Source organism: Lipophrys pholis (assembly GCF_963383615.2).
Source record: "Lipophrys pholis genome assembly, chromosome: 9".
NCBI classification, from domain to species: domain Eukaryota; kingdom Metazoa; phylum Chordata; class Actinopteri; order Blenniiformes; family Blenniidae; genus Lipophrys; species Lipophrys pholis.
The window spans coordinates 341083-362080 of NC_137639.1; the positions used below are offsets into that span (position 1 = coordinate 341083).

Sequence of the window (20998 nt, forward strand, 5' to 3'; positions counted from 1 at the left end):
CACACACACACACACACACACACACACACACACACACACACACACACACACACACACACACACAGTGTAGGTTCAGTGGGACACGATGGGGAATAAACGTGACTGATCTGATCCACATCATGTCCTCATTCAACTTTCATTTTTATTCATTTAATTTTCCCAAAACTTCACAACAAACCGTCTGTGTGGACTGAAAACATTTGTAACCCTGATTGTGAGACACAGAATCTGGAGGTTCCAAAGTGGAATCAGCAGCTGGTTTGGTCTTTTATTTCCTCTCTGTTGTTTCCTTTAATAAATCTGTAGGAAAATCCCAGAACATCTTCTGCTATGAAATATATTAGTCTGATCTAATATGAAGAGAAGCTGGAAATGTTTTTAAAGCCCTGAGTGAGGTCTGATCAGCTCCTCTGGGGGACAGACTGAGGACCATGGAGGACCCCCCCCCTGTCTCTGCAGGTGTCTCAGGATGTCCAGAATGGAGTCCAGCTCCAAACGAAAGGCCTCCATCTGTCTGCTCTTCTCCTGAGCCACTCGCCTCCAACGTTCCACCTCCGACTGACCAGCCGCCATCTGCAGGGAACCCCCGATCACCTGGACAGGAAGTGGAGCGGGGTGACACAGGAAGTGGAGCGGGGTGACACAGGAAGTGGAACACGGTGACACAGGAAGTGGAACACGGTGACACAGGAAGAGGAGCAGCCACAAGAGTTTTAACAACATCTGTCATTTCCCTCAGAACTGTTGACAATTGAATAATGATAAATGTTGATCCAGGTGTAGAAGAAGTTTTGTCTGGACTCATGAATTCTGCAGTTTTAAACAGAAGAGCAGTTAAACTGATGGCAGAGTGTCTGGATGACGTGGACCTGCTGCAGCTGCTGCTCCCTCTGCTGGTGTCGGAGCTCCATGCTGACCATCTTCTTCTCCAGGCCACACAGGAGCTTCACAGTGGGACTCTGAGCGTCGGTGGCCTCCTTCAGCTGCTGGAGCAGCCTGCTGACCTGGAGGAGGAGGAACACACTCCATCACTCCTCCAGGAGGAACACACTCCTCCAGAGGGACACACTCCATCACTCCTCCAGGAGGAACACACTCCTCCAGAGGGACACACTCCATCACTCCTCCAGTAGGAACACACTCCTCCAGAGGGACACACTCCATCACTCCTCCAGTAGGAACACACTCCTCCAGAGGAACACACTCCATCACTCCTCCAGGAGGAACACACTCCTCCAGGAGGAACACACTCCTCCAGAGGAACACACTCCTCCAGAGGAACACATTCCATCACTCCTCCAGGAGGAATACACTCCTACAGGAGGAACACACTCCTCCAGAGGAACACATTCCTCAAGGAGGAACACACTCCTCCAGGAAGAACAAACTACTCCACAAGGAAAAGACTCCATCCCTCCTCCAGGAGGAACACACTCCATCACTCCTGCAAGGAGGAACACACTCCTCCAGAGGAACACACTTCATCACTCCTCCAGGAGAGACGCACTTCTCCAGAGGAACACACTCCTCCAGAGGAACACACTCCTCTAGGAGGAACACGCTCCTCCAGGAGGAACACGCTCCTCCAGGAAGAACACGCTCCTCCAGGAAGAACACACTACTCCAGAGAAAAACACTCCATCACTCCTCCAGGTGGAACACGCTCCATCACACTCCTCCAGGAGGAACACACTCCTCCAGGAGGAACCCACTCCATCACTCCTCCAGAGGAACATACTCCTCTAGGAGGAACACACTCCTCCAGGAGGAACACACTCCTCCAGGAAGAACACACTCCTCCAGGAAGAACACACTCCTCCAGGACGAACACACTCCATCACTCCTCCAGGAAGAACACATTCCATCACTCATCCAGGAGGAACACACTCCTCCAGGAAGAACACACTCCTCCAGGAAGAACAAACTCCTCCAGAGGAACACACTCCTCCAGGAAGAACACACTCCTCCACGAGGAACACACTCCTCCAGGAAGAACAAACTCCTCCAGAGGAACGCACTCCATCCCTCCTCCAGGAAGAACACACTCCTCCAGGAAGAACAAACTACTCCACAGGGACAGACTCCATCACTCCTCCAGGAGGAACACACTCCTCCAGGAGGAACACACTCCTCCAGAGGAACACACTCCATCACTCCTCCAGTAGGAACACACTCCTCCAGAGGAACACACTCCTCCAGGAAGAACACACTCCTCCAGAGGAACACACTCCATCCCTCATCCAGGAGGAACACACTCCTCCAGGAGGAACACGCTCCTCCAGGAAGAACACACTACTCCAGAGAAAAACACTCCATCACTCCTCCAGGTGGAACACGCTCCATCACACTCCTCCAGGAGGAACACACTCCTCCAGGAGGAACCCACTCCATCACTCCTCCAGAGGAACATACTCCTCTAGGAGGAACACACTCCTCCAGGAAGAACACACTCCTCCAGAGGAACACACTCCTCCAGGAAGAACACACTCCTCCAGGAAGAACACACTCCTCCAGAGGAACACACTCCTCCAGAGGAACACACTCCTCCAGGAAGAACACACTCCTCCACGAGGAACACACTCCTCCAGGAAGAACAAACTCCTCCAGAGGAACGCACTCCATCACTCCTCCAGGAGGAACACACTCCTCCAGGAGGAACACACTCCTCCAGGAGGAACACACTCCTCCAGGAGGAACACACTCCTCCAGGAGGAACACACTCCATCACTCCTCCAGGAGGAACACACTCCTCCAGAGGAACACACTCCTCCAGAGGAACACACTCCTCCAGGACGAACACACTCCATCACTCCTCCAAGAAGAACACATTCCATCACTCATCCAGGAGGAACACACTCCTCCAGGAAGAACACACTCCTCCAGGAAGAACAAACTCCTCCAGAGGAACACACTCCTCCAGGAAGAACACACTCCTCCACGAGGAACACACTCCTCCAGGAAGAACAAACTCCTCCAGAGGAACGCACTCCATCCCTCCTCCAGGAAGAACACACTCCTCCAGGAAGAACAAACTACTCCACAGGGACAGACTCCATCACTCCTCCAGGAGGAACACACTCCTCCAGGAGGAACACACTCCTCCAGAGGAACACACTCCATCACTCCTCCAGTAGGAACACACTCCTCCAGAGGAACACACTCCTCCAGGAAGAACACACTCCTCCAGAGGAACACACTCCATCCCTCATCCAGGAGGAACACACTCCTCCAGGAGGAACACGCTCCTCCAGGAAGAACACACTACTCCAGAGAAAAACACTCCATCACTCCTCCAGGTGGAACACGCTCCATCACACTCCTCCAGGAGGAACACACTCCTCCAGGAGGAACCCACTCCATCACTCCTCCAGAGGAACATACTCCTCTAGGAGGAACACACTCCTCCAGGAAGAACACACTCCTCCAGAGGAACACACTCCTCCAGAGGAACACACTCCTCCAGGAAGAACACACTCCTCCAGGAAGAACACACTCCTCCAGAGGAACACACTCCTCCAGGAAGAACACACTCCTCCACGAGGAACACACTCCTCCAGGAAGAACAAACTCCTCCAGAGGAACGCACTCCATCACTCCTCCAGGAGGAACACACTCCTCCAGGAGGAACACACTCCTCCAGGAGGAACACACTCCTCCAGGAGGAACACACTCCTCCAGGAGGAACACACTCCTCCAGGAGGAACACACTCCATCACTCCTCCAGGAGGAACACACTCCTCCAGAGGAACACACTCCTCCAGGAGGAACACACTCCTCCAGGAGGAACACACTCCTCCAGAGGAACACACTCCATCACTCCTCCAGGAGGAACACACTCCTCCAGGAGGAACACACTCCTCCAGGAGGAACACATTCCATCACTCCTGCAAGGAGGAACACACTCCTCCAGAGGAACACACTCCATCACTCCTCCAGGAGAAACGCACTCCTCCAGAGGAACACACTCCTCTAGGAGGAACACGCTCCTCCAGGAAGAACACACTACTCCAGAGGAACACACTCCATCCCTCCTCCAGGAGGAACACACTCCTCCAGGACGAACACACTCCATCACTCCTCCAGGAAGAACACATTCCATCACTCCTCCAGGAAGAACATTCCATCACTCATCCAGGAGGAACACACTCCTCCAGGAAGAACAAACTCCTCCAGAGGAACACACTCCTCCAGGAAGAACACACTCCTCCAGGAGGAACCCACTCCATCACTCCTCCAGAGGAACATACTCCTCTAGGAGGAACACACTCCTCCAGGAAGAACACACTCCTCCAGAGGAACACACTCCATCCCTCCTCCAGGAGAAACGCACTCCTCCAGAGGAACACACTCCTCTAGGAGGAACATGCTCCTCCAGGAAGAATACACTACTCCAGAGAAAAACACTCCATCACTCCTCCAGGTGGAACACGCTCCATCACACTCCTCCAGGAGGAACCCACTCCATCACTCCTCCAGAGGAACATACTCCTCTAGGAGGAACACACTCCTCCAGGAAGAACACACTCCTCCAGAGGAACACACTCCATCCCTCCTCCAGGAGGAACACACTCCTCCAGGACGAACACACTCCTCCAGGAAGAACAAACTCCTCCAGAGGAACACACTCCTCCAGGAAGAACACACTCCTCCACGAGGAACACACTCCTCCAGGAAGAACAAACTCCTCCAGAGGAACGCACTCCATCCCTCCTCCAGGAAGAACAAACTACTCCACAGGGACAGACTCCATCACTCCTCCAGTAGGAACACACTCCTCCAGAGGAACACACTCCTCCAGAGGAACACACTCCATCACTCCTCTAGGAAGAACACACTCCTCCAGGAAGAACACACTCCTCCAGGAAGAACACACTCCTCCAGAGGAACACACTCCTCCAGGAAGAACACACTCCTCCACGAGGAACACACTCCTCCAGGAAGAACAAACTCCTCCAGAGGAACGCACTCCATCCCTCCTCCAGGAAGAACAAACTACTCCACAGAGACAGACTCCATCACTCCTCCAGAGGAACACACTCCTCCAGAGGAACACACTCCATCACTCCTCTAGGAAGAACACACTCCTCCAGGAAGAACAAACTACTCCACAGGGACAGACTCCATCACTCCTCCAGTAGGAACACACTCCTCCAGGAGGAACACACTCCTCCAGGAGGAACACACTCCATCACTCCTCTAGGAGGAACACACTCCTTCAGGAAGAACACACTCCATCACTCCTCCAGGAGGAACACACTCCATCACTCCTCCAGGAGGAACACATTCCATCACTGATCTAGGAGGAATACTCTTACTCCAGGAGGAACACACTCCATCACTCCTCCAGGAAGAACACATTCCTCCAGGAGGAACACACTCCATCACTCCTCCAGAGGAACACACTCCATCACTCCTCCAGGAAGAACACACTCCTCCAGAGGAACACACTCCATCACTCCTCCAGGAAGAACACATTCCTCCAGGAGGAACACACTCCCTCACTCCTCCAGGAAGAACACACTCCTCCAGGAGAAACACACTGCATCACTCCTCCAGGAGAACAAACACTAAGGCTCCATTCATCCTCCCTAGTCCTGCTCACCTGCTCCTGCAGCGCCTCCTCTCGGGTCCTGGACAGAACCAGAGCCTCTTGGACGCCCCGCAGTTCCTCCAGCTGCTCCTGCAGATGTTGGATGGCGATCTGCAGACACATGAAATAGGAGCGTCATTACCAAGCCTCCAGGTGGCGGAGGGACTCCTGCCGAGCTGCTACCTCCTGAGTGCTCAGCTGGTTGGAAAGTTCTGCCACCCTGGAGGAGGAGTGCTGCAGAGCATGGCTGTTCCTCAGGCGCTCCAGCGCCCTGAGGTGCTCCGCCTTCATGGAGGAGATCTGCTGTGTGAACAGCTCCTTCCCCCTGAAGGGTCAAAGTTCAGGTCAGTGATCTGCAGGGAGTCAGCCGGCCGTTCAGGAAGGAGTTGGTACCTGCAGCGCGCCTCCTCGGCTTGCTGGGCTTCAGCCTGTCGCGCCTCCTTCTCCTGCTGGAGCTGCAGCTGCTGCAGCTCCACACGCTGCTGCAGAGCCTCCTTCTCCTGCGAGACCTCGGAGATGTGGCTCCCTGTGGAGACACCACATCACCTGCTGTCAGGAAACTGGAAACTAACATCTAGAAGACCAGCTCTGAACCTTCTGGATCTTCTCTCTTCCAGACAAGAAGTTACATTCATTGACTCTCAAACTGAACAACAGGCGTGTTCAGGAGCCACAACGATTCTGATTTCAACTCAACATATTGAACTAGAAAGACTGACTGCGCCTCATCGTTCTCTTCGTCTGTCACCAAACTGATAAAACCTGAAAGTCTTTTGAAGAAAATGTAATTCTGAATTGCTCTTCACCTCAGAAGCTTTCTGCAGCCGTCAACACGGACATTCTCATCAATTCAGCCTCACAGTTTGGAGATGTGATGTAATTCCACTATTGGAGTCTGAACGATTCCTCTCTGATTTCCTCCCACAGTGTAAAACATGATGTAAACTCGAGTCACATCAGGATTGTCAAACACATTTTACTTCAGGGGCCACATTTCATCTTATTATGGTGAAATAGTGCCGTCGTAACCTTCAAATTTAAACTTTATATTTACACAAAACCAAACAATTACTACTGAAAATGACTCCAATCTCCACATGAAGCCAATATGAAAGCTTCTGGTGTGAAATCCAGTGAAGTTAAAGGTTATGATTAACTATTGATTTATTAACTACAGGGGGAATCTGGACTTGAGAACCAGGAGTGTTGGTTCCATGAGGATGAGGAGCCCTTCAGTCAGTGGAGTGAAGGTCTGGAACAAACTCAGCCAAGACCTGAAACCATGTCCAACATGAGACTGTTTAAAAAAAGACTCAGACTGATCATTTTAAACAAGAAACATGAAGAACGGTGATGAAACTATATGGAGTCTCAGGACTGAACACAGGTGAATTTTAAAAATCTTTCATTTTTAATGAATTAGAAAATTAAAAAAAACACTTTTATTAAGGTTGTCATTATGGAGTGTTGTGTGTAGAATTTTGAGAAAAAAATGTATTTAATCCGTTTTGGAATAAAGCTGTAAGCGAACAAAATGTGGTAAAAGTGAAGCGCTGCGAATCCTTTCCAGATGCATTGTGTACACACACACACACACACACACACACACACACACACACACACACACACACACACACACACACACACACACACACACACACACACACACACACACACACACACACACACACACACACACACACACACACACACACACACACACACACACACACACACACAAATATATATTAGTGCTGTCAAAAATAACACGTTAATTTGATTAATTGATTTGAAACTTTTAATTTGTAAAAAAAAATGTAACCTAATTCACGTAGTTTGGTTTACTTCCAGGTTTTCTTTCTTCTTTTTTTTTTTACTCTTAGTTCTGGGATCTTCAATTGGACTCATCTTAAAAACAAATCGTCACAGACCTGTGAAGACGGTGGGCTGGTAGGTCTTCTCGTACTGCGTGGAGGGGAAGGAGCCGTGCGGGGCGGCAGTGGGGTGGCTCGGCTTTCTCCGGGGCCTGGACAGGATGTTCCTGCGCTCCCTCTGCAGCCGCTCCACGGTGCGCTGCAGCTCCTGGACGCTTCGCGTCTTGGCGCTCAGCTCGTGGTTCAGCCGCTCCAACCGGGAGATCAAGGCCTCGTCAGCTTGTCGCTGGTGCCTGCTGGGACTGGATGGAGCCTGCAGAGACACCAGAGCATCCACTTCATCTGGTTTCACAGGAACGGCAGGCAGCTCGTCTCTCAGTCTTCACCCACCTTGAGTCTCAGCTGCTGCTGCAGTGACTCCACCTGCTCTCGCAGAGCTTTCTCTTTCTCCTGGTGGTTTTGTTGTTCCAGCTGCAGCTTCTCTTCTGCAGCCTGAAGCTTTGAAGCCCACCACTCCGACTCCGACCCTGCCACCACCGCTGCTTGCTCCTGCTGCAGCTTCTGCTCCAGCTCGGAGATCTGCTGCTCGTATCGCAGCTGCACAGACAGAAGCTCGGCATTCTGACACTCAACTTTGCAGCATGGCTTTAACTGGACATGGAAAATACACTCAATACAAAGGTTTCCTGAAAGAAAACATTTCCAGTCCGGGAAACTACAGTTGAAGTCATAATGGGACAGGAATTCACCATGTGTCAGGATATACATTTAAATATATTTGAAGAATCTGATTACAGGTAGAATGGTAGCGTATAGACTTCAGTGTGATTTGGAGTTCTAGCTTTTTACACCACATTTTCTGCAACTTAAGAAACATAACCAGCTGTATTTATTAAGAATGAGACGTTTCTCAACATTCAACCACTAGATGGCGATGCTGTCTACTGCTCGTAGTTTCTTTCACAGAATCAGAGTGAAGCTCTCAGTGTTAACAGAACTTTACAACAGTCATGGAAATAACCACAGATTAAAAACATTGTTTTGTCTTGAACTTGACTGACAGTATTTTCATTCACCAAGAGAAGCAGCCTGGTTTAAGCAGAGATACCTGAGAATCTGATATTTCAATGCAAATATGGAGTGAAAACTATAGAAATGTCAACAATAACTCTCGTTCATTGAAATGATCAACAACCATTAGTAGAGTAAGTCTAAAAAAGTGAAGCAGCTTCACCTTGATCCTGTCAAACTGCTGCTCCATGCTGCGCAGGCTGCGTTTGGCCTCCTCATCGTGGCTCTCGAGCTCCGCCTCCAGGCGTTGAATCCTGCGCTCCAGCAGCACCGTGATCCGGCCGCCGCCCGCCTCCGCCCCCCCGGTCCCTGCCTGCTCCTCGCTGGCCGAGGCGGCGGCATAGATGAGGGCGGGCAGAGAGCTGGGGTTTCTGTTGCGGAGGATGAGCTCCAGCTGCTTGACCTGGAAGCAGGACGTGGTGAGAGCGGCACGACGGGGAAGAGCGTCCAGTGTGTGGAGACAAACCTGACTCTGCAGCTCCTGCAGCCTCTTGGTTTCCACTGATCTCACTCTGCTCTTCCTCTGCTGCTCGCTGTTTCTCCGGCCCACATCCTCCTTCAGCTTCTCCACCTTCAAATCAAAACTAGAGCTTTTATTTCACCACAAACACGTTCACAGGAGAAGGTTCACTAAAGAAACATGTAAGGCCCTGTTTCCACGACAACATTTCACGTGACAACACCTACTCCGCAAAAAATAAGTGGTGGCGTTTCCACTGCAGCAGCGGACACAGAGACAACGATGTAGTTAGTCTGCCGGGCCACTGGAGGGCGCTGCTGCTTAATTTTGTAATGAAACTACACAGACGTGTGCAGAGAACAAAACACTATAAAGGTGAAGAAAATGGAGAGAACCTGACATCCTAGTGGACTGATGAGGAACCGGATGATATCAGGGAGAGTCTCAACTATTAAACTACTGATCTGGAGGAGAAAACTAGAATATGGACCGCGGGTCGTACCACTACGGGTCGTACCACTACGGGTCGTACCGCTACGGGGCGTACCGCTTCGGGTCGTACCACTACGGGTCGTACCACTACGGGTCGGTCGTACCACTACGGGTCGGTCGTACCGCTACGGGTCGTACCACTACGGGTCGGTCGTACCACTACGGGTCGTCACCACTACGGGGCGTACCGCTACGGGTCGTACCGCTACGGGTCGTACCACTACGGGTCGTACCACTACGGGTCGTACCACTACGGGTCGGTCGTACCACTACGGGTCGGTCGTACCGCTACGGGTCGGTCGTACCACTACGGGTCGTACCACTACGGGTCGTACCACTATGGGTCGGTCGTACCACTACGGGTCGTACCACTACGGGTCGTACCACTACGGGTCGTACCACTACGGGTCGGTCGTACCACTACGGGTCGGCCATGTTTGTTTACAACTGAATGAGCAGGAGGGGGAGATGAGCAGTAACAGGCTCTGTAGCCTCCATCAGTCTCTGCAGGAGGGAACAGTGACCGTGAAAGAATCTTTCCACCTTGGGAGCCGGATTAAAAACTTTGCGGATACAGTGCATCCGCAAACTGGTGTCGTGTAAACGGACCCCCCAAAAGTGAAGAACGTTTTGCGGATACACTCTAATTCGTTGTCGTGTAAACGGGGCCTAAGAACCTGTCATGAAACAATCAAGCACTAGGAGCAGAAAACAAAACGAAAGCTTCAAACTGCTGCTCAATAAAAGAGTTGCTGGACGAACTGAACCGACGGTCCGGGTTGTGTGAGATGGATTGAACAGAGATTTTTCTCCCCAATTCTGCCAGGAAAAATTACAATTATTCTCCCAGCCTGTTATATCCAACCTGTGATGTGAGGAAGAAGGTGTTGAAGGCTCTCAGGCCTCGTCAGAACACCATGTCTCAGGTGAAAATGCTGGTTTGCGTGTTTTCAGGCTGGTGGTGTGAAATACTGAGGAAACAGTCTGACCTGCTCTCGGAGTTGCAAGACCTCAGCTGTGGCCGCCTTCAGTCGGCTGGCGTCTCGGTCCAGCAGCTCCTGATTCTCATTGAACCACTGCAGCTTCTTCTTCAGGGCCTCCACCTCCTCCCCGTGCTTCACCTCCAACGCCTGAATCTCAGAGCTCCGATCACCTGACACACCCGGGGAACAGGATTCAGACTTATGCCCTATTCGCATGGTATCAGTATTACCTAGGGTCCAATGGTAATTTATTCAATTTTTCAATTCAATTCAATTTTATTTGTAAAGCGCTAAATCACATCAACAAACATCTCAAAGCGCTCTTACAATGATAGAGTACAACAGGACCCTACTAAACCCTTCCAAAGCAAGCAGGTGTAACAAGCAACAGTGGCCAGGAAAAACTCCCTCGCATGGAGAGAAGTTCAAGAACTCCCTCTTCAGGAAGAAAGCGTGGGGCGGACCCTAGACTCTGGAAGGACGGCCATCCGCCTTGACCGGTTGGGGGGAGAAGTACATGGGACAGGGAGAGAGAGGAAAAGAATTTATGAATCGTCTCGGCCAACGGACCGAACAGCAGTACAGAGTACCCTACCTTCTTGGAGTCCCTGGGAGGGGTGCTGGATAGTGCTCCAACTAGGGACTCCATTGTTCTACTGGGGCAACGACTGAGACATAGAAAGGAGTGATTGGGAGGAACGGCCTCCCTGATCTGAACCCGAGGGGTGTTCTGTTATTGGACTTCTGTGCTTGTCACAGTTTGGCCATAACGAACACCATGTTCGAGCACAGGGGTGTCCATAAGTGCACTTGGCACCAGGACACTCAGGTCGATGATAGACTTCGTGGTCGTCTCATCTGATCTCCGGCCACGTGTTTTGGACACTCAGGTGAAGAGAGGGGCAGAGCTGTCAACTGATCACCACCTGGTGGTGAGTTAGATGCGCTGGACGGGGAGGAAGCCCGACAGAATCGGCAGGCCCAAACGTGTCACGAGGGTCTGTTGGGAACGCCTGGCGGAGCCCTCTGTCCCCGCAGTCTTCAACTCCCGCCTCCGGGAGAGCTTCTCACGGATCCCAGGGGAGGCTGGAGACATTGAGTCCGAGTGGACTATGTTCTCCACCTCCATTGTTGAAGCTGCTGCTCGGAGTTGTGGTCGCAGGGTCTCTGGTGCCTGACGTAGCAGCAACCCCCGAACCCGGTGGTGGAATCTGGAAGTAAGGGATGACGTCAAGCTGAAGGAGTCCTACGGGCGCTGTTAGCTCATAGGACTCCCAAGGCAGCTGACAGGTACCTGCAGGCCAGGTGGGCCACAGCCCGGGCCGTGGTGGAGGCAGAAACTCGGGTCTGGGAGGAGTTCGGGGAGGCCATGGAGGAGGACTATCGGTCGGCCCCGAGGAAATTCTGGCAAACCGTCCGGTGCTTCAGGAGGGGGAAGCAGTTTTTCACCAACACTGTTTACAGTGGCGGGGGGAGCTGCTGACCTCAACTGGAGATGTCGTCGGGCGGTGGAAGGAATACTTCGAGGACCTCCTCAATCCCACCATCACGCCGTCCGTTAAGGAAGCAGAGGCTGGGTTCTCAGGTAGACTCGTCCAGAACCCAGGCTGAAGTCACCGAGGTAGTTCCTAAGCTCCTCGGTGACAAGGCACCGGGAGTGGATGAGAACCGCACCGAGTTCCTTAAGTCTCTGGATATGCAGGGACTGTCCTGGCTGACACGTCTCTGCAACATTGCATGGCGGTCGGGGACAGTGCCTCTGGAGTGGCAGACCGGGGTGGTGGTCCCTCTTTTTAAGAAGGGGGATTGGAGGATGTGTTCCAACTACAGGGGGATTGCACTCCTCAGCCTCCCCGGGAAAGTTTATTCCAGGGTACTGTTGAAGAGGATCCGGCCGTTAGTCGAACCTCGGATCCAGGAGGAACAATGTGGTTTTCGCCCTGGTCGCGGAACACTGGACCAGGGACCCTGGGACCCTTTGCTAAGGACTGTCCGGTCCCTGTTCGCCCGGAGCAGGAGTTTGGTTCACATTGCCGGCAGTAAGTCGGACCTGTTCCCAGTGCACGTTGGCCTCCGGCAGGGCTGTCCTTTGTCACCGGTTCTGTTCATAACTTTTATGCACAGAATTTCTAGGTCCGGTTTGGGGATTACAGGATCTCGTCTCTGGGGCGAGGGAAGTCTGGCCATCCCTGTTTAGACTGCTGCCTCTGGAACCTGGCCCCGGATAAGCGGAAGAAGATGGATGGATGGATGGAATTACAGACACGATGCATTCGCACAGGATTAAGGTCACAGGTCTTAATTGAAGGTATCATTGCAAATCACCACTGGTCCCTCGGGAATAGAGCTTTACTCTGAAAGCTCCCCGGTGTTCTTGATCTAACCTGAGGCGGTCTGGACCTCAGCCAGCTCTCTCTCTTTCTTCACCAGCTGCAGCTCCACCTCCAGGGCCCGGTTCTCCACCTTCAGGCTGCGGAGCTCCTTGGACAGCGCCGCCTCGCTCCTCTGCACACACAGGAAGAGAGTGTGTGAGGAACAGGAGTGTGAGGAAGAGAGTGTGTGAGGAAGAGAGTGTGTGAGGAACAAGAGTGTGTGAGGAACAAGAGTGTATGAGGAACAAGAGTGTGTGAGGAACAAGAGTGTGTGAGGAACAAGAGTGTGTGAGGAACAAGAGTGTGAGGAACAAGAGTGTGAGGAACAAGAGTGTGTGAGGAAGAGAGTGTATGAGGAAGAGAGTGTATGAGGAAGAGATTGTGTTAGGAACAAGAGTGTGTGAGGAACAAGAGTGTGTGAGGAAGAGAGTGTGTGAGGAAGAGAGTGTGTGAGGAACAAGAGTGTGTGAGGAACAGGAGTGTGTGAGGAACAAGAGTGTGAGGAAGAGTGTGTGAGGAACAGGAGTGTGTGAGGAACAAGAGTGTGTGAAGAACAAGAGTGTGTGAGGAACAGGAGTGAGTGAGGAACAGGAGTGTGTGAGGAACAAGAGTGTGAGGAAGAGATTGTGTTAGGAACAAGAGTGTGTGAGGAACAAGAGTGTGTGAGGAAGAGAGTGTGTGAGGAACAAGAGTGTGTGAGGAACAGGAGTGTGTGAGGAAGAGAGTGTGTGAGGAAGAGAGTGTGTGAGGAACAAGAGTGTGTGAGGAACAGGAGTGTGTGAGGAACAAGAGTGTGAGGAAGAGTGTGTGAGGAACAAGAGTGTGTGAGGAACAGGAGTGAGTGAGGAACAAGAGTGTGTGAGGAACAAGAGTGTGAGGAAGAGAGTGTGTGAGGAACAGGAGTGTGTGAGGGGAGGGAGAATCCAGTGTGAGCGACCTGACCCAGACCTGCAGAATTTGGATCTGAGCCAGCAGCTCTGTGATTCGCCGAGTGTGATCCATGTGACACAAACTCCCTGCAGGTCTGCAGCTCTTCTTCAGCTGCTCCCTGGAGACAAACACAAGGGGATGAATGGATGAAGAAGAATGAGCAGACCTGGTCTCCGCTGGCCTCCCACCTTGTTGAAGCCAGGTCGCTGAGCAGCCGCTGGTTCTCCTCAAACATGGCTTCCTCTGTGGACTTGCTCCTGGCCTGCTGAGCCTTCATCTGCACATACAGCTTCTCGTTCTCCTGAAAAACATCCTTTGTTTTTCACTGTCACACTTCAAAATGTAAAAAACAACAATTCCTCTGGGAGCAGATTGTTCTGATTTCTTCAGCCTGAAAGGAGAAAGTGAAAGCAACCTGCTGGTATCCTCTGATGAGCGTCTCCTGCTCCTTCATCTCTCGGTCCATCTGCTGGAGCTTCTGCTGGGTAGCAGGATCTGCAGCCTGCAGCCTCAGCTTCTGACGGGCAGCATCTGCAGCGCCCAGCTAAAGAGGGACCAAACGTCTCGTTACATCCCACCGGCCTCTGCAAGAGACTCAACGTCCTGAGGACAGATACGAGACGCTTGTAGATGCTCCAGTTATTCTCCAGTAAAGAAACGAGTCTCAACACTCAGATGATGAGACAAATCAAGAATCTTAGTTACATTACATCCCAGCCAATCTCTGGAAGTGAGTCTTTCTGAGCTGCTCTGGACTAATAATCCACCAGCTGCTGTGGTTATTCATGTTAAAGCAAGCGATGCATTATTATTATTATCATTATCATTATTAAATGCTAACCCTGAAAGACAATCCCTACAAAAGAAATAATATGAGTCTGGTGTCAAATAACAACTCCAGAAAACCACTTTAAATTCCACATGGAAAGGAAGAACGCTGAATACCAACAGGAGACGTAGGATTTGTTCTGAGTTGTTTCAGATGGAGTCACCTGACTCTGCAGCAGGTAGTTCTGCTGTCTGAGCGCCTGGAGCTCCTCCTCTGCTCCTCCTCTGCTCCTCCTCTGCTCCTCCTCTGCTCCGCCTCTCCTCCTCTGGAGCTCCTCCTCTGCTCCTCCGCTCCTCCTCTGGAGCTCCTCCTCCTTCAGAGCCAGCTGGACGCTCAGCTCCTCCACCACGTCTCTCTGAAAAGAGTCCAGGATGCAGGCGGTCAAGACAGCTCTGACTCTGGCGATGGAAGGTGGCGATGTCGTTCACCAGAGCAGCAGCAGGAAACATGACAGCACAAACGCTCCAAAGTTTGGTTCCATGCCAGGAGGAAAGACGACGACAGGGAAACTCGCAATAATTGCAAAGTGGATGTTTCATCTAAGGGAGGAAATACGACCGACACGAAGGAACAATCTCTCACGGCAAAAAAAGTCTCTTTGTCGATGGACTCGACTCGGAGTGAATCTCCACCCAGCAGCAACGTCAACACGTCCTCTGCTGTTAATACCTTCTGGGGAACCCCTGGGCCCCCATCGAGGAGCCCGAGGCTTTAGGCCTGTTAGGACTTCACTGTTGGGTTTGTATGTTCCTTCTGAACTGAACAAAGTTGATGCTCATCAACTTGTTTGTTTTCCTTAATCGATAAGCAGAATCAAAAATAGAATTGGAATCATTAAAGTCTTATAAATTCCCATCCCTACGTATAAGTGAGACTTCAGTTCTAGTCATTATTAACCAAGGGCTCAAAGATTCGTGGGGGGTCATTAGGCACCTTTTTGATTTTAAGGGGTTTTAACATTTTTAGGTCATAGAAATGGGTGAGTCAGCATTTAATTCACTCATGTTACAAAACTACTAAATTAAAGCATTCACATTAGCAGTGCATCATTTATTTTTTAAATATTTTCTAACTTCTAAAAGTATTGCAGGATATGGGTGTGTTGAACATGAACATTCTGTCTCCAATAGACACAAAGAAAAGCTCACAAAGAAAGCCCAGGGAGAAAACAATGGCTGACGGCTAAAGAGAAAGATGAATTGGTGAAAAGGAATCAAATAGTGTGACGAGACAGATCGACAGGATGAGGCTCTATTGAAGTGATGGACAGACAAAGAGCTGAATGCAGCTTGTGATGAAAAACTAGTGAATGAAAGTTTGGAACTATTGAAGCTGAAGCAGCACCAGAGACTCAGAGAAGGAGTGGAAACCCAAAGAGTTTCTCCTCAGACAAAAGGAACTCATCGTTAAAGAATGCACCACAGGAATCCTATTTCAATTATCGTGTGTTATGATGTTTTCGTGCATTCTGCTTGCTGAAGGACTGACCGGGTGAACGGCTCCAATCTGCTGCTGGAGGACGCTCACCAAGGACTGGACGGACGCCACCAGCTCGCTGCTCGCCCTCAGACCCGCATCTGAGTCACACAGAGGAAATACAATGATGTCCTGAAGGTAGAGTGAAACTATCAGGCTGAGCTCCAGGAGCTGCTCCAGCAGAGGAACATCGCCTCAGTGTGAAATCACACACTTTTATTTTTCTTATCGTTGTGCACAGAGTTGCTGTCATGAATGTGGGATGAGTACAATCTTATTTCACAAATATTTTGAGAAAAAACTAAAAGTTCTGATGAAAGAAAAAATCAGTTGATATATTTAATCGAAATAAATTTCATTCATTCATTTTCTGTGGACAATTACAACTAATCACATTGTTATATGCAAACGTTACGACTTTAAAAGTAGAACATTGTGATGTTTTCTAATCTGGATGTTAGCGGAGGAAGGTGCTCTATAATCTGGATTAGAGCAGGACGGTGCTCTATAATCTGATGTTAGTGGAGGAAAATGCTCTATAATCTGGCTGTTAGAGGAAGATGCTCTATAATCTGATGTTTGAGGAAGCTGATCCATAAATCTGATGTTAGAGGAAGATGCTCTATAATCTGATGTTAGAGGAGGGAGATGCTCTATAATCTGATGTTAGAGGAAGATGCTCTATAATCTGATGTTAGAGGAGGGAGATGCTCTATAATCTGATGTTAGAGTAGGGAAGCTCTATAATCTGATGTTCGACGCAGCACCGAGGCTAAAACGGATGTCAGAGTGTTTCTTCATTATGATGTTAGAAAGGTTGGTGGCTCTCAGAGTCTCTGTTGGGAGGAAACGGAGGTCACGACTCCTGGTTTAGAATGTTGACTAAAGAACTGTTGCATTCACGACACACTGACTCTAACTTGCTCTAATGTTTTCATCAGATAACCCTCATCATACCACTTTAATGCAGACAAATCCAAAGAAATTCTAAAATTTCAAGTGATCAAATATTAGCTTTGGAGTCTCTCAACAAAACAAAGAAATGCTGCCAGCGACCAACGAAAAGCAGCAGATGAAGTGAGTTTGTTAGTTTGACTGGACGGTTACGATGTGAGTGTCTCTCCACCTGCACCCTGCTGGCTTTCTCTGCTCGGGGACGGCTTGGCTCTTGGCGGCTGCTGTCGAACTGGTGAGGAAACAGGCGACTGGTGTTTCAGTGAAGCGGCAGCTCTGGCCGGAGCAGCTGGCTTCCCGTCCACGGTCCGTCCTCTCACCGGAGCAGCTGGCTTCCCGTCCACGGTCCGTCCTCTCACCGGAGCAGCTGGCTTCCCGTCCACGGTCCGTCCTCTCACCGGAGCTGAAGTGGAGCTCGGATGGGAAGCAGTGGCCTGAGAGGAAGAGACTCTTATTTCAACTTTAAGCTGGACACTGACACATTCAATCCCAACCTGTTGGGATTGAATGAGTCTGTAAAATAGAGCTCATGCTCTGGAAAAGCAGTTAATAAAAATCCATCCAACAAAGCTGGAGAAGTTTTGAATGAATGAAGAAGCAATTTCAAAGTGCAGAGTAGAGAGGAGGCTGCAGGCTTGTTAAACTAACTAACTAACTAACTAACTAACTAACTAACTGCAGAATGACCACAATCTCAACAGAAAGACCATTTCAATGAAACTTCCTGGTGCAAAATGCAGCGAACCGTCCAGAAAGCGGATCCTGTTTTCCAGACTGCCCCTGACAGCACGGCTGCTTTAACGGCAGCATCAGATCTCAGCTCAGCCTCTGGGTTGTGTCGCTACTTTGAAGAGGTTTGTTAAAAAAAAAAAGGATGATTTCTTTGGAATGGTTCCTATTTTACTGGTGGTTTGGCCGGGTTGCAGCCTCTGGCAGGTTCTGGCCCAGGAGCCTGATGTTCCACACGCTAGACTTTGGTGTCGCCTCACCGCTTGTTTCTTTGCTCTGCCGATGAGAGACGATGTTTGAGAGCCGCTCTGCTCCTGCATCAGCCTCTCCACCTCCTGCCCGATGCTCCACGTCAGGTCTCGGCTGCGAGGATCCGGAGAGGCGGACCTGTGGCCCGTTCCTTTCCCGGTGCCGTGGATCCTGGCGGGGAGGCCGGCGTGTCCCGGTGGCTCCGTCAGTCTGGACTCTGAGCGAGTCACTTCCGTAAAAGTCTTTCCGAATGGACGAGGCGTCTCGTCCTGGTCGTGCGCCGCAGAGCTGCACACACAGCGCAAAGTTTTATCAACTGAACCTGTTGGGATTGAATGAGTCTGTAAAATAGAGCTCATGCTCTGGAAAAGCAGTTAATAAAAATCCATCCAACAAAGCTGGAGAAGTTTTGAATGAATGAAGAAGCAATTTCAAAGTGAAACTCATTTTGTTCATTCGACTTATAAAACTCATTTCTTTGGCTCCGTTTACGCAACAACGGAGCTCAGAGCTCCGGAAAACACAACTTTTTGAAAACGGCTTCCAGCATGGACCTTTATGAAAACGCTCCAACTCTGTCTCCTTTTTGAAAATGCTGCTGCCCACGGCCTTCTGCACATGTGCAAGGATTCCTTCATGGCAACAACAGCAGGGTTTGATCTTCACTCTTACTCTTACAGCTTCTCCAATAAAGTGAATATCTACGACACCATCGTCTGGATCACATGTGGAAACACATTTTATTCCTTACAAACAAATAGAGTTAATCAAAACAAAGACAGTTTAAAGGAGCTGAAACTTGTCTGCTGATTTTATTAGATAAAAACAGCTCCCCCTAGGGGCCCAACATGTTTACTATATCGGACAAAAACGAAGAGCTTCCACTTTAAAAGTTGTCACATAAACGAGGTCTTATTGTTTTGAGCAGTAGAAGAGCCTTGAAAATAAACATTTAAGCACTCTATAGACACATTAATCAATGTTTATACAGATCACTTTAATGAATAAACACATTTATTCATTAAATTTATTCTGTATTCTGCTGTATTTTTGTTTCATATATAAAAATCAGTAATTTTGAGTTTGTAGAACACGAGTGCAGGGAAGCATCGGTGGTTTGTGATATTGCTAATGGTGCATGTTGATGTCGCTCTGTTGAAACTTTATTGTGCAGCTCAGGTGTGAACGTGGTTCACAGGACGAGATGAATGCTTTACATACTTTGAATCTTACAGTGTCTGTTAGGTTCTTTCTGTTTGTCTAGTAAAATGTCAAGTATGGAATTTTCTGATTTAAATTTGAGGTAATTGAAGTAAACTGAAGTAAATGAGTATAATGGAGGGTTTCTGATGGTTGCTGATCTGCTGCGCGATGCTTCTAGAACTTTGTGGCTCTATGGTTCAGACCTGAGCAGCCGCAGGCTGAAGCCTCTGCCTGAGGCGTCCTCCGGTCTGATGGGCTTCATCAGCTCCTCTGCAGTGGGAAGATCTGAAGACACAGAGAAACCCATCAACTCACATTCAGAGTGGATCATCCAACTCACAGCGCGCTTTTAAAATCTTATATGAAAGATGTTAAAAAAACTTCACAAGGCTGCAAACCATATCTTTAAAAAGATCCTCAAAACTATTTCAGAAAAGAGAGGAAAACACACCTTGTATTGTTAAAAACTACTGAGCATGAGTTCATCAAATTAAGAGCGCTAACAAAGTGGTCTACATGCTGTTAAATAGTTATTATTAAATGTAAGTCACTAAAATGTTATGATATAGTTGATCACAATAGGGTTGGTAGAGCGTTTGTCTCTCAATCAGAAGGCTGCAGGTTCGATTCCCATCTCTGCCTGCATGCCGAAGTGTCCTTGGGCAAGACACTGCACCCTGAACTGCCCGTGTGTATGCAGTGTGAGAGTGAGTGGTTGGTGGTGGTCAGAGGGGCTGATAGCCTCTCCTCCATCAGTCTGCCCCAGAGCAGCTGTGGCTACAGACGTAGTTTACCACCACCCAGTATGGAGGTGAAGAAAAGCTCTATATAAAACTAATGCATTATTATTAATATTATATTCTTCAGGTTTTGTATAAAGCCAATAAAAACACATTGCCAATGAACATCCAACAAAGGTTTGAAAAAAGAAGAAGCATCTCTTTTTTAATCTAATATCATTTGAAAGGAACAGACTTCTTTAAAAAAACTGTTTTAATTCCAAAGTAATGGAAGGAAATGTCTCAGTGACGGGAATCAGTTTATGGAACTCACTTCAGAAAGAAGTGAGAGAGTCAGGACCTCTCCTGGAATTCAAGAAACACATCAAATCAGTGATGTTAAAAAAGTACGAAAAATTTGATTTGAATAGAAGTAATATGAGACATTAGATATTTGATTTGAGCAAACATGAAAATTATTGTTTTCTATTTTTTATTTTGTATATTCAAAATACTGCATATAAAGTGCTTAAAAATATCTGTAAATATTTAGAATGTTGAACATTAACAGACCGATGTAAAGGTTTTGAAAAGCAGAGATCATAAGAGTACTCTTCTCTTCTGCTCCTTTTCTTACAAAATGTGTTGAATTGGAAGTTTTGTTGCAAAGAGTGTATATTTTAATTTTATTTTTGTTTTTACTTCTTTTGAAAGAAATAAAGAATTTTAAACAAACAAACAAATAAAATAGTTTGATTGGTTGGTTCCAGTCAGAATATTTGATCTGACCCGACTGGTTGGTAGAAGCCGGCAGCAGCGACCGCTGGCTGCGTGGAGGAGACGGAGGAGACGAAGGAGACGAAGGAGACGGAGGAGACGGAGGAGACGAAGGAGACGGAGGAGACGGAGGAGACGCAGCTCGGTGGATCCTTTCTCTCTCGTCCTCTGAAGCTTCGGCCACGTGGATCTGCTGGTACGCCTCCTGAAGAGCCTCCATCTCCGAGCCACCGCTCTGCACCAACATCGGACCTGCAGAGGACGCAAAGAGACGTCCTGGTCGGTGAAGA

The 20998-nt window shown here is 49.2% G+C and overlaps 1 protein-coding gene across 1 annotated transcript in view; it reads right to left on the reverse strand.

Moving 5' to 3' along the window:
• Positions 1–378: 378 nt before the first annotated feature.
• The window catches only part of cep162 (centrosomal protein 162), a gene marked incomplete at its 3' end in the record, with an annotated part of 42877 nt that continues 22257 nt past the window's right edge, over positions 379–20998 (reverse strand). Inside the window, exons 11-30 of the mRNA XM_080472431.1 lie at positions 20721–20960; positions 19416–19497; positions 18021–18297; positions 17204–17465; positions 16090–16178; positions 14765–14818; positions 14188–14316; positions 13961–14073; positions 13791–13890; positions 12855–12975; positions 10477–10640; positions 9002–9106; positions 8699–8938; positions 7855–8061; positions 7522–7777; positions 5984–6116; positions 5774–5915; positions 5603–5701; positions 870–1004; positions 379–594 (exon numbers count right to left, since the gene is read on the reverse strand). Coding sequence (XP_080328557.1) covers positions 379–594; positions 870–1004; positions 5603–5701; positions 5774–5915; positions 5984–6116; positions 7522–7777; positions 7855–8061; positions 8699–8938; positions 9002–9106; positions 10477–10640; positions 12855–12975; positions 13791–13890; positions 13961–14073; positions 14188–14316; positions 14765–14818; positions 16090–16178; positions 17204–17465; positions 18021–18297; positions 19416–19497; positions 20721–20960 — 3164 coding nt within the window. The remainder of the gene's footprint in view (positions 595–869; positions 1005–5602; positions 5702–5773; positions 5916–5983; positions 6117–7521; positions 7778–7854; positions 8062–8698; positions 8939–9001; positions 9107–10476; positions 10641–12854; positions 12976–13790; positions 13891–13960; positions 14074–14187; positions 14317–14764; positions 14819–16089; positions 16179–17203; positions 17466–18020; positions 18298–19415; positions 19498–20720; positions 20961–20998) is intronic.